General features: G+C 37.8%; 1 protein-coding gene across 1 annotated transcript in view; it reads left to right on the top strand.

The window, feature by feature from the left end:
- LOC310649276 (transmembrane protease serine 11C-like) overlaps nt 1-14,055 on the top strand; it is a gene marked incomplete at both ends in the record, with an annotated part of 66,200 nt that overhangs the window by 17,541 nt on the left and 34,604 nt on the right. Inside the window, one exon of the mRNA XM_083377577.1 lies at nt 2,693-2,820. Within this exon, the coding sequence (XP_083233703.1) occupies nt 2,693-2,820 (128 nt within the window). The remainder of the gene's footprint in view (nt 1-2,692; nt 2,821-14,055) is intronic.

The raw sequence follows: 14,055 nt of genomic DNA on the forward strand, positions 1-14,055 counted from the left end.
GATGTATAAGCATGGATCGGCAATCTAGCATTGCTATTATATAAGATCCTAAACTCTCTGAAGGAGAAACATGTTAATAATCTTATTTATTGATTTGTTTGGTTATTTCAAATAATCATATGCTGTTTCACTATAAAACTAGGATACCATAAGAAAAAAAAGAAAAAAAATGAGAACAGTCCACAGGAACTTATTTTTATGACTTTCAGATTGTTTGATATACATTATATTGATTCAGTAAGATATATACTGAAATGAGAACAAAAACTCAGGGAACTTTTAAAAGTGTACTATCTTAACTTTTCCAGAGTGCAGCCAACAAGTACAAAACTGAGATATTTTGAACCATGGAAAATTCTTGTCATCCTTTTCGCCAGCACAATTGCAGCAGCAATCTTCATCGGATTCCTGACTTATTTTTCACGATATGGTAAAAAGCATCTTACTGTCAATTTATAGAGCTGCTTTTTGAATAGATCTGTAATTGGTTTTATTTTATAAATAGGTAAACTCTGCTTTCTCTGATTTTATAACATAGAAATAATTTGGCTTATTTTCTAAACCAAACAGATGTTAAAGGTAAAGGTAAAGGTTCCCCCGCACATGCGTGCTAATCATTTCCAACTCTAGGGGCCAGTGCTCATCTCCGTTTCAAAGCCGAAGAGCCAGCGCTTGTCGGAGGATGTCTCCAGCATGACTAGATGCCAAAGGCGCACGGAATGCTGTTACCTTCCCACCGTAGTGGTCCCTATTTTTCTACTTGCATTTTTATGTGCTTTCGAACTGCTAGGTTGGCAGAAGCTGGGACGAGTAACAGGCGCTCACTCTGTTACGTGGCACTCGGGATTCGACCTGCCAAACTGTTAACCTTCTGATCAACAAGCTCAGCGTCCTAACCCACTGAGCCACCGTGTCCCTTTAATCAGATGTTCTTGCTCCCCAAATAGGGACATCCTTGCTCACTTTTTTTCCTTGCTGCAATCCTGCTTGTAAAATGTAAGATGATGGATCACATTCTGTAAATGTGTTGTTCTACATCCTATGTAGATAAAGCAACCTCAGTTGTTTGAATCCACCATTTATCTTTGATATGAACTTCTGAACACATCTTGAAAGATTAAATCATGAGTTATGGCCTAGTATTATTTAACCTAACCTATTTTCCAATCTTAGTGGAATTTTGACTGAACATTTTTTTCAAAAATCTGATCATGCCTACCTAAATTATCAATTAAAACAATTTTATTACTTTTACTAATCACTTGAAAGAAAGAAAGCTGGAATTTCCTAAGATGTTTTTTAAATTTCTATTAATGAAGGGATGTAGATATCCCAGTCTCCCAAAAGACCTTTTTTGATTCCTATATTAAAAATCACAAAGTTCTCCCTTCCTGTCTCTAGTCATAACACTTCTGCCTCCCCCCCCCATTTGCAAAGTCACATTCCTGCATTCCATTCCTGCCTCTGGTGATAAACCTCTGCCTGCTCCATTTATCCTGTCTTTAGAGATAAACCTTTGTCTCCTGCTTCATTTATAACAAGACTTGTCTCCTGTATTTGTCCTTGCTTTACAACCCTTGTCAACTTTGTTAACATTTGTATAAGATAGCTATGCTTTATTGTTTCCTGTGATGACCTTTGCTCTCTTCATTTGCAGATGTATACCATGAGTTATGTTTTCCCTTTGACCTTCCATATTTCCATATGTTGCTCCCTCATGTGTACTTTCTCCCTCCCAAATGAAACAGCCTAATAAAAGGAGGGTGTCCGGAGCTGTTCGGGGGGCACACCATCCACCCCGGGCACTCCGTGCTCTCTCACCTTGAGCAAACTTGTATTGGTGCCTCAGTTTGTCCTAGGACTCTGCCTCTGAACCATCGCAGTTCCCAAGTGTGACCGTTGGAACGTCCGGCACACTGGGTCGGTGGCAAAGGGCAAGATCCTTCCATATTCAAGGTGTTCACCCTTGCGAGGGTCCCTCTAAATTCTCACCCCTGTTACGGGGCTCTAAGAGTTGAGGCCAGAACCCTGATCAGTCGCTCAGCGCAACAAAGGGAAATATAATGTATTTATTAAATTTGTATGCCTCCCATCTTTTTACAGCTTACAATATTTTATTTTTTTTATTTTAATTCCATTTACATCCCGTCCTTCTCCGAAGACTCAGGGCGGCTTACAAGCTTAGCAGTAATAGCAATATCATAAATAACATAAAACAATTACAGAATTAAAACATTAAAACATCAGACATTAAAAGCATTTAGATTTTTGAAGCACCTGTTTGTAAAATGTCGAAAGCCTGTTAGTGTTCATGAATTATACACACACACACATACACATACACACACACACACGTGTGTGTGTGTGTGTGTGTGTGTGTGTATGTGTGTGTAATTTTAGTTTTTTGCTAAAAGAGAAGTAAGCCGTTATCCTCTTTAGTACTTTCTTTCATCATGCTTGGATTTTGTATGTCCTTCATCTTCGTTTCCTTCAGCATGCTCCTTTTAATATGAGATTCCTTTTAATATTTCCCCTGCCTTATAAGCAAAAGGACTGCTGTCCTCCGTCCTGTTTAATGTGGTCTTCTGACTCTAAGGATAGGAATAGTGAAGAAAAATAAGTAACGTGGATTATTTGAGAGAACTTGGTAGTATATTGGAATTGCTAAATTAATAGAAATCTTACTTTTTAGGTATTAGAGATCAAAGGCTATCATATTACAAGGGCAACTTTAAAATCACTGGTTTACAATACAATGGTGCATTTTCTCGGCAGACTTCAGACCAGTTTAGAGATTTAGGAAATTGGATTGAAAAACTGGTAAGTCTCTGAATTTTTATTTGTCCACATACTAGATTCATAAATGTAGGTTTCTGGTACTTTGTAGATGTAGACTTGTAGATGTGAATTTATTGCTTTGTGTGTGATATGGAAACATGAGTAGTTGTGGGTTCTTCAACAAAGCAAGCTTTAATATAACAGCACTTAAAACAATTTTGAAACTCAGCAGTTTTTGGATTTTTCTCAGAATATTAATTGAAAACTGTGGATAAGCCAAACCATGATGGATTAAAACTTCTGACCATACCCAGGAATGTGCATTTCTGAATTCATCTAATCTGTTTAGCATATATTTTGAAATTAGGCAAAGATCTTGCTAATTTCTATATAACAATATGACTGTTGTGGCAATTTCCCAAATATTTTATTGGTTAATTTAATTAATGGTTAACTTCCATTCCCTACCTCTTTGTTCCTAGTCCAATCCTATAAAATCAGTTCAATGCAAACTGATAATTACCTTTACTTCTTTACTTCTCAGAATGCTGGGAAGAAGCAGAGAATAACATCAGACAATAAGGCAAATATAACATTCAATCAGTGGCCCACAGTTCCTGGGGTATCCTACCACTTTCATGCTAGACAAAATTAAACAAAAATAAATTGGTACTGGCTCCTGTTCTACATTTTTGGTACACAGCATGTTTATCTTTGTGGTCATTTCATCATATTCATTTGAGCTATCACTACATGGGAAGTCTACCTATTTCTTCTGTTGCTACAGGTAGTGCTTGATATGTAATTGTAACTGAGCCTGGAATTAGTGTCATAAGCTGTGTTGGTCATGCCAAATTTTATGAACTTTTTTGCAGTGGTTGTTAAGTGAACTGTGGTTGTAAAGAGAATCCATTGTCCAGGATGGGGTTTTTTTGCTGGAAACTGGAAGTTTAAAAAGTAATAAATTGTGGGATTATGAGACTGTGGGATACTGCAAATGGCTATAAATACAGGCTAGCTGCCAAGTGCCCAAAATGCAATGACAGGATTATTGGGGGGGGGGGGTTGTCCATTGGAATCTAGGTCCTACATAGCCCTGGGTCGATCCATTATAACTTTGATGGTCACTAAGCAATCAGTTGTAAGTCAAGGACTACCTGTATTAAAAAGTCAGTAAAACCTAAAGGATAACATATTGGCATTTTTCCAACAGGGATTTCTCATAATAACTATTGTTAAAATGTCAATAAAATGACTGTTTATTACTTTATTAATAGGGGTGAGGCTAGTACAGGTAGAATTGCTCTGAACTGTCAGGATTAATTATAAATCCTTGCAACTCTTCAAGACTGTGTAGTAACTCATATAAAGAGAATAAGAGTGATGTTGAGAAAAGTTCTGTCATTTCCTCCTCCTATTTGGTACTCATCAGTTAGCTACATTTTTATAAAAAAAAATCAACTGCTTGAAACAGGAGTTCCCTGGAGAAATATTCTCAACCAAGATTCAATGAGAAAGAGGATGAAACAAGAATTCTTGACAGTAGGAAAACTGGATAGCTCAAAAGTGCAACTTTTCCAAGCATTTAAAGAAACAGCTGAGCCAGCAACAAAGTAACTCAACTCTCAAATTCTGTCCAGGTTGTAAGATCTCAGAAGTCTGAAGCTACTTTCAAACTGATGGCAATTCTCATGTGGGGGTGTTTTAAGCTGATGTTGAAGGGGCCACCTCCCATGCTTCTTGCACTGCAAATCTGTCTCTAGCTGTCTGGGAAGAAATAGGCATTTCATTGATGAATTCTGTTTTAGGCATAATCTTTGTCCAGTTTTGCAAGCACAGATAAATTGCTGCTGTGTGGGGTTATAATAATTGCTTGTCAAATATGGAATGCCATCTGGGATATCAATCTTGCTCTATTATTTGTGAAGAAATATGTTGACCACAACTTTGGTTGAACCAAGATGAAAATATGGGCTTTGACCCAGAGATTAATGCTTGGAATACCATTGGAAAGGAGAAGCACAACTGACACTCCATCAGTAAACATTGGAACACAGCAAAAATAATTATTTAGCTCCTTATCATGCCAAAGAGGTGCAGGAATGTAGGGTTTCTTGCTAAGAGGATGATTAGCCAGGTATGCCAATCAGCTTCCAATATTAGTGAAAGATCTGGAAAATATGCTTTCAAGGTGAAGCTGAAAAATATTCTTATTGTCAAAATTAATAAAATTAGCACTTTGTTTCTGATTAGATACTGCTTACGTAAGAACCAAAGCAGGTAATATCAACTGAACAAGCCAATATTTTTTAAAAATGCAGTCAGTTAGGACTGGACAAAGTAAATAACTCTTCGAAGAGAAAAAATATGCTGCTTTGCTTTGTAATGCTATGTAGAGCGAACAGCCTCTGAAGGCTGAGTTGCTGATCCAAGCTCTTTACACAAAAAGCTTTTTTGAAAGATTGGTTTTGGTTGGACTTATTATTTGAGAGAGCAAGAACTATGCCTGCCATTATGATGTGCTTTTCTAAAGCTGCCAGTCTGATTGGTCTGTGTGTTTGTGTGTGTTTGTATGTGCGTGTGTGTGTGTGTAGGAAATTGAAGGGCATCACAAACACATGTGGAACTAAGCAAGACTAAGCAAACTGGGCGGGGAGAGGCGAAGAATGCAACATGCTTATGTATTTAATTCTGAGTATTCAAAAAGAAAGAAATGAAGTCATATGACCTTTGTATGGAGAATTCAGTTAGTAAAGAATGCAATAGTGACACTAAATCATATATACCTTAATATACGAAATAAAGAAATATAAAAATATTTGCAGAAAAAAGAACCTTCAAAGTATGCAACAGAAGATCAAATTTAGGTCCAAATGAACATACACTGACCACACACATAGATACACAAACACAAACTCACTCTCTCACATACTGAATATACAGTATTCAAAATATTGGGTTTTGCATTAGTTGTTATTATTCCCTCTCAACTCTTGAGTTGATGTAATTCCACTGAATTCCACTGAAATTCTAGCATTGTCTTTGGCTTCTGAAATGTAATATATTATGCTCTGAGCTGCATTTTATTAGGGAAATTAATATATTCTATTAAAAATACTGGCTCTATGATGTGTCAGCTATTATTAGCATACTAAAAGACTGGTATTTTTACATGTAAATTATTTCTGCCACTCCTTTGAATAAAGTTGTAGTTCTTGTCATATGGTTTATGAGAGGATGTGTTGGAATTTCAAAAGGAATAAACAAAGATAATTAAAGCTATCAGGACATGAAATGCTTTCATCAGCTTGGTTATGCAGAAGTACATGTTTAAGAAACAGTATAATTGCTAGAATAATTATGTATCCATAAGTGAGGCTCCAGGCAATTCCATACCACAGCTTAAGCTGCTTGTCTCCTATGTTGCTACTACTTGTTTCTTATGTCAACTTCAGAAATTCCAGTCCATTTGGCAGTGGGCTGGCAAAGGTGCTGGGCTGTGTAAATCTGGTCTGACTCAAGATCCAATTGGTTATTCCCCTCCTACTTGCCCTTTCCATTCCTTAAGGGATGATAAATTCACTGGCTCTCAGGTGGATTGATCTACCAGAGTCTGCCTTTCATTTGAGTGGTTGTCCCTTCACCAATTTTGCAATCAGGAAGTGATGAGTAGCCCATGTTGGCAATGAATCAATGGGAAAATACAATCTTATTCACCAAAATATTTTGGGTTTTTTTGCATGGTGCAGAATAGAGGAAAATCACCTAGAGTCCTATTTTCCATCTCTATTCTATAGATAAAGAGATTAAGTCTGAAATTATCAATAATGAAATAATCTTTGGGATTGTCCATAGTAATTACTTACCATATTGTTTCCAGGGGCTCAGTGTCTTTTGATATATAGATAAGGTGAGCTATTTCCTGTTGTTCATGCCTTTCTTTCTCCACTTTTAAATGACTTTAATGCTTGCTGATATTTAATGAATAAACATCAAGTTATTTTATTGTTGTTGTTGGTTGACTTGTGTATATTTGTTGTGATCTGGCTATAGGGTTATATGTTGGGAGGAAACTAAACTAGGAATTATCCACAGTAATTTTCCAACAGTATCTAATCATTAAAAATAGTAGTTTTAATACCTTAATCCCCCGTCTTTCATTGACACTCAGGACCAGCTTTCCATATTCCAGTTTCAGTTAACTTTTTCAGACAAATGTAATTATGTTTTTAAAGAATGGTGAGGGGACATTGAATATGCTCCTTTCTAAAAAAAAAGATTCCCCTATATGGCTAATTAGCAATTTTTGAGGCAGACAATATTAGCAATTTCCACCAGATAGAAATCTGAAGAATGTAATTGTGTTAGGATTATCAGAGTGCTAGTTCAAAATTTGCCTAAGTCAAAGCAATAGATTTTAGATTTGATGTGCCACAATCAAGTGTGACAACCCTGCTCACTGTACAGCGCAACATTATCTGACTAAGCTTTTTAAAAAAATTAGTTAATAAATTCAAATTTCAGAATTCAGTTATGATAGTAGCAATATTTCATGTAGGTAGTTATGAAATGTCTAAACAGCTAGAGCCAGTTTCATTCTAAATGGTTTCCCAGAAGTAGCATCTATGATGACATTGCGTTTTCAGTAATGGAAAGGAAATGAGGCTTTGTTAAACTCTGGACCTGGAATGTTTTCCTTAACTTGCTGGTCTACAGAGTAAGAATAAAAGTACTCCAGAACTGGGAGTAATCCTAGCCACCATACACAAATGCTTGCTTGGAGCTTTACATATATGACAGGCATTAGGTTGGTAAAGGCAGGAAAACACAATCCATCCTCTTTCTAATTCAGTACATGCATTCTGCCATTTTTATGCTGTTGAGTCATTTTCTTCTAAAGACATCTTGATTGATAGGAAACCAGTCACAGCCATAGTAGTTAAGCTGAGACACTTAAGAGTACAAATTTAGAACATTTAAAATATGAAGCCTTGTTCTTGAGATTATTGATGCTAAGGTATGTCAAAAATCTAAAATATTACCCAACAAGAATAAATCATTTCTCTATAATCTTTCTTAAAGAAGCTTCTGCAACATGTGGACTCATTTCTACCCATGATATCTTCTTTGGCCCCCAACAAACACTGTTCTCCAACTGTGCATTTTAGATGGTTTTAAGCAAATCTACTATGATTTTGAAGTCATCTATACTGAAAACAATAACAAAAGAAATCTGCCTCAATGGCATTCCAAGAGTGTTTCCAGATTTTAGATGAACCCACACATTATCCTTAGCTGTAGAACAGAGCTGTAGCTCTGGGATTTCTTTACAAAAATGCCAGATACCTGAATAACAACAATAATTATAAGCTAAGTGTGTGGGGGAATTCTGCTAGGAGACTAGGGAGTGGTGGAAAGCTTTTAAATAAATAAATAGTGTAGTACGGTATTAATTTTTAAGCAAATTAAATTTATTCAGTGTTCCTGTGTGTGTTTTGCATAGTTTTAACCTGTATGTGTGTGGTATTTCCTTTGGGTTTTGTTGCATTTGTGAGTGGGTAGATGGCCTATCTGCATGCATGTTTCTGTGATGATCACCAGTGTATTTGGGCAAATAAGAAATTTGATACTTGGCTGTAGGTATGTACTAAATTTCCAGACAACAAATGTGTGGTCCTGAACTTTGACATCCTTATGGAAACAGTCAGGGGGAAATTGATATTTACAATGTCATATCAAAATATTTCACTCTTAAACCTTTAAAAAATAATTTGAAACCTTAAGAAAGTAAAATATATGAATATGTAATTAGACACCACTGTTGTCATAAGGCAACATTTCTGAGAAATTTTATTTAATCCTTGAGTGGATAGGCTGGCTCACAGAGGACACTTATTGCTTTTTGCTTTTGTGTTGTGTTTTATAGATGTCTTTTGGTGCTTCTGCAGTTTGGTGCTTCTAGACCAGTGCCTACTTGGCCATAGCGAAGCTCTGTTATAAAGTTATATGGAAATCATTATAACTGGGTTTTAAAAAAATATTTTATTGATTTTCTCATTTTACAACTGGATATTTAAAAAGCAAAATGATGACTGGGTTAATCAATAGTTCAATAGTGTACATAAATCTTTAGTATAAATCTCATTTTACAACATCAGATATTTCCTCTCTTTTTCCATTAACATCTGTTATCTCGTATTAGGCTAGTACAATTCTTATTGTTATCAACTAAAAACATCTTTGTTACAATTACCAATAATCTTTAGCTTATACATATCTTAATTGTGTTTGCACTTAATCCTTGTATACAATCAATGTCCTGTTATTGCTCTTTTTCAGGCTTTAATTTCCCATCTATATTCAAAGTAACACTATTATTTATGATTTCCAAGTATTTTATGTTTAGGTGACCAAAAGTTTCCCTTATCTCAACTTCTCCCTTTTCCCCTTTTCATACCAAAGTCTAATGTTCTGGTTATACATCTTATCTATTTGATTATAATATTGCTCTATTTTCTAAAAAATTATCTATTTTCCACCATGTTCAATCATCTAATTCAGACATGTCAAACACAAGGCTCGGGGGTCAGATCCGGCCCGCGAAGTGGTTTCATGTAAACAGTGAGGGAATGGCCCCCACTGCCTTGGCCCTGGCCCAGAGACCCTCCTTCTGCCAGAGACCCTCAGATCTGTCCCACTCCTACCCAGGCCCCCATAGGCACCCTTGATGCGAACGATGAAGAGCTGGCCATGCCCACCCAGTAGGCCATACGCACTCTAGCTACGCCCACACAGTAGGCCACGCCCACCCTGGCCACACCCATCCGGCCCCCTGAGGGCAACTGCAATGCTGATGCGGCCCTCAATGAAATTGAGTTTGACACCCCTGATCTAATTGATAATACAGTATCCCCTAATAAATCAAAACCATTATAGGTGTTGTCTAGGTTAACCAATAATTCAGTAATATACATACATTTTTAGTTTAAGTCTAATATTAGAACATCAAATACTTCCTCTCTCTTTCCAATAATAGCTGTTATCTCACATTGGGCAAACACATTTATTATTTTCAACTAATTAGAAACATTTTTATTACATTTATTGATAATTTTTAGCCTATACATATCTTGATTGGGTTTGCACTTAATGTCCTTGTATAAACAATACCATTATTGGGTTTTCCCTCCCAAACTTTAATTTCCCATCAATATTCAAGAAAATACTATTATTTATGATTTCCAAGTAGTTTATATTTAGTATAAGTTTATAGTTAAGTTGTGGGTAGTTTTCATCCATTTCTACAGTGTTTACAGATAGGTCTTTGGTGGAGGCTATTTTTCATAAGGGTCAGCAAATGTCCACCACCATAATTCCTAGAAGTTGTTTTCACTGTCAGGTGTTCCAAGTTTTTTTCTTTAAAAATAGTGCCAAGGACAAATCTGGGCTGCAGCCAGATCTCACAATAAATGGAAAGTTTCCTTGCTATACTAGGCTTCACCACAAGATGTCCTCAATAGCATGTAAAATCTTTTTCCAGACTCAAATAAAGCTTTTATCCAGTTTAGATTTTTTCCATTTTTTTCTTTTCCAGCTTAAAAGGTAAATAGGGTAATAGGTCCCCGTACAGATAAGAACTTTTTGGTACCCAATATTCCAAAGGCGCAAGTTCAGTTGTTTAGTTATTTAATTTAGTTATGTTTTTCATTTCTTTTGAGGCTTTAATTCCCCAAGTACGCAGACGTGGCAAATCCAAAAGGGGGGGGAAAGAAATTTTCAGAATGCTCCCACAGGAAAGTAGTTGGGGAAATAAGAAAGGTAAGATCTCACCCAAATCCTCCATGTTGCTTCATTGTGCTTGGTAGTAATTTTGGCTTTTGGCAGAAACGGCTTAGTGATTGGCCATGTTAATGGCGGATCTTTTCTTCATCAGTCCAAAGGAGCTGCTCCGGATCAAACGAAGGGCTGCTGCCCTTCCACGATCCTCCAGGATGACTTTTGACCCTTTCCACAGTCTCAATGAAGAAAAACTGGATGCCAGAGAGAGTGATTTCCCCGTACGTCTACCAGCGCTGCGCGTGCAAACCAGAAGCCCCTTTTCCCCTTTTCATACCGGTGTGGAGAGGCAGCAAAGGCTGTAAAGAGCTCCTCCAAAAGTAAAGGTTTTATTTTATTTTACTTTATTTTTATTTTAACTTTTTAACCTCTTTTAATATTGTATTTTAACCTACCTCTTTTAAACTTTTTAAACCCATTTTTAACCCATTTCAACTTTTTAAACCATAGTGTTAAACTTATTTTTAAACCTGTTTTAACAAACCTGAATGGGGAAAAGAAGGAAGAGACAGCACTCTGCAGCAGAAAGTATATCCAAGCCTTTGAAGCAGCAGAAAATGGAGGATTATATTGCAAACAGACAGTCTGCTCCAGTAAGTAACTCATTCGCAGGCACCTTATCAGATAAAGTTAATTTATGTGACTCATTGGAATGGGACTTACAAACTGAACTGGAGAGCAGACGGCGTGTGGAGTTGTCTTCCTCCCTCTTGGAGAATGGCTCCCCTCCTTGGAATCTGGCAACAGCCTCTTTTACACAGGAGGGAGATGTAGCAAATTTGAAGGGGGAAAATGTGACAGACTTCCTCTCTAGACAATGTTTGCTTACAGCCCAAACTGTAAACTCAATATATAATCTCTTGTCAATTGTCATGGATAAGGTTGATTGTCTGAAAGAGTCTTTTGCAGAGTTTGTTAGGAGCCACCCAAATACTGTGGAAGGACTTGGGAGGATAACCATGGACAGACATGGGATGGCTAACTCAGAAGGTGAAAGTAGAGAAGGACCTTGTTCTCCTCCCAAAAATTTGAACACCTACAGAGAAAACACTCAATCAGGCAAAGGTCTAAGAGATGACCAATATAACTACAGTCTGCAAACTAACCAGGTTACTTTGCAAATTTATGACAAGAGAGTAAATAGAGGGCGTTGGAGCAACAGAAAAGCTATTAGGCTGTCTCTGAGCCAGCTGCTCCGCTGTGAATTCACTCTGATAGATCTACTACACGCAGAGTGGCTGCCAGCAAGATCACAATGTATGAGAATTCTCCTATCATTCAAGCAGCCCACAATTCCCTCCATGCTCTTCAGAATGAAGCCCTTTCTGAGCTTTTTCTCAATATTTCCAATAAGGGTCTTTTGCTCAGAAAAAGTGTGCCCACTCCTGAAACAGCGTCACCAAGAGGGAACTGTCGCTTTAAATCTAGGCTGCAACAGCCCTCACACTACTAGGCCTGAGGCTGCTGCAACTGAACTGACCCTGAGAAAGCAAAGAAGCAATATACGAACTGTGTTACCCACAGCTGCAGGAACTGCTGAGGATGTGCCAGAGGAAATGTTGATTGACCTATTCAGTGCATTGCCGGAACCTGAGCAAGTTAACATCATTCAAAGACTGGACGACCTAAAAGAGGCACTGACAATAACCCAATCTACAGCAAAGCCTCTATTTAATTTGGATCCACTAAACACGCAACCTTGTGACAAGATATTTAATCAACAATCTGCCTTTACCTCAACAGTAAAAAAAGGTGTTGTCACACAGGCTGAGAGTGGAGTAACTGCACTGACTGACCCAGCCTCTGAGAAACAACTGAAAGACAAAGGGCTTCATCACACAGTGCCCCCTAAGCTAACAAACACTAAGGATATAATCCAGCTTCCATCCTCATTTGATTTAGAAGTTCCCACAACATCTCTCCACAAGATGAACCCTCAGCCATGCCCCTCCAAAAATGGACATAAATCTACATTTATTGACTTAAGCCAGAGTACCTGCTCTTTGGGGAAAAAATCATTCTTGGAGCAAGAGCAGAGGCACACTGGCAACCGAGATATAGAGGAGCAACAACAAGTTCTGCAACCCACGAGGAGAAATATCGAACCTCACAACAACTGTGTTTATATGGGAAGCTTAGATGATATTGACCCAGCTCCATTGTCAAGTTGACATCTGGCATTTCCACCATCTAGCCAATCAACTAAGTCAGACCACGTTGCTTCTGAGAACCCCATACAGTTGATGACCTGGAACATAGCTGGCTGGAAAAGGATGGTTGATAGTGGACTAATGAGCTTTCTTTCTAGATTTGATGTAATAGCCTTTCAAGAAACCTGGCTAACCGAAGTGGATGAACCAGTACAATTGCCAGGCTTTCAGGGATGGGCCTCCCCAGCCCTAAAAACAAAGAACAAAGGGAGACCCTCTGGTGGGCTATGCATTCTTATAAAGGAAGAGTTGCAATGGCAGGGAGAGAAATTATATAACGAAGATAAGTATCCGTACTTTCTAGCTGTCAAATTTGAATATGACCAGTTTGAGTTAATATTGGTAAATGTGTACATTCCTCCAAGCACATCCCAGCACTATAATTTTGAATATTGGATGGGCTTGGAAGTTATCTTAGAAGATTTACCTATATTGTACCCTCAGTCCATAGTGGTATTATTAGGAGATCTGAACGCTAGACTGGGTCCCTCTCTGTATGAGCTTGCCCAGAAGAAGGGAATCCCAGGGGAGTTCTTTGATAACCATCCTCAGTGGCTCTCAAGAGACTGTAAAAGTAATGCCGCTGGCCTGCTCCTAGTCTCCTTAATTTTTAAGGGTAATCTCCAAATTTTGGGAGGTAAGGACAAGAATTATACATATCCTTATACATACCACTCAGCCAATTCAAGTAGTGTACTGGATCTCTTTTGTGTGTCTAGAGATAAGGCTGACCTCTTCTCAGAGGTCACAGTACACCTTAGCGACAATAGCGACCATCAGCCTGTAAGTGTGACATTGCGAGGCCGCTCAGATTTAAGACCATATAACATGGCTGACAGATGGCTCACCAAAAAGGTAGAGGTGACCCAAAATAAAAGGTTAATTTGGGCCAAAGTTGATACTAAGGCAATATTAGAATGCCTTAAAACAGAGAATGCTACTAAGTGGGCTAGAACAATACAGTCATCTACTACTGACTGGATGTCAGCCTTCAATGCATTCTCCAATCTGTGTAACATACTGAAGAAACACCTAACAGCTAAACCTACTACAAAAAGAGCCCAAGTGGGTAGACCTCGCTGGTTTGATCCTGATTGCCAGCGACAGAAAAAGAAATTGAAGGCAGCCATGAGGCTTGCCCAGAGGAATCCTACTGCCCATATACAAGCTAAGATGCTGCACACAAGAAGCGAATATAAAAAACTATAACATTAAAGAAAAAACGTTTTGC

The sequence above is a fragment of the Vipera ursinii genome, assembly GCF_947247035.1.
Source record: "Vipera ursinii genome assembly, chromosome: Z".
NCBI lineage: Eukaryota > Metazoa > Chordata > Lepidosauria > Squamata > Viperidae > Vipera > Vipera ursinii.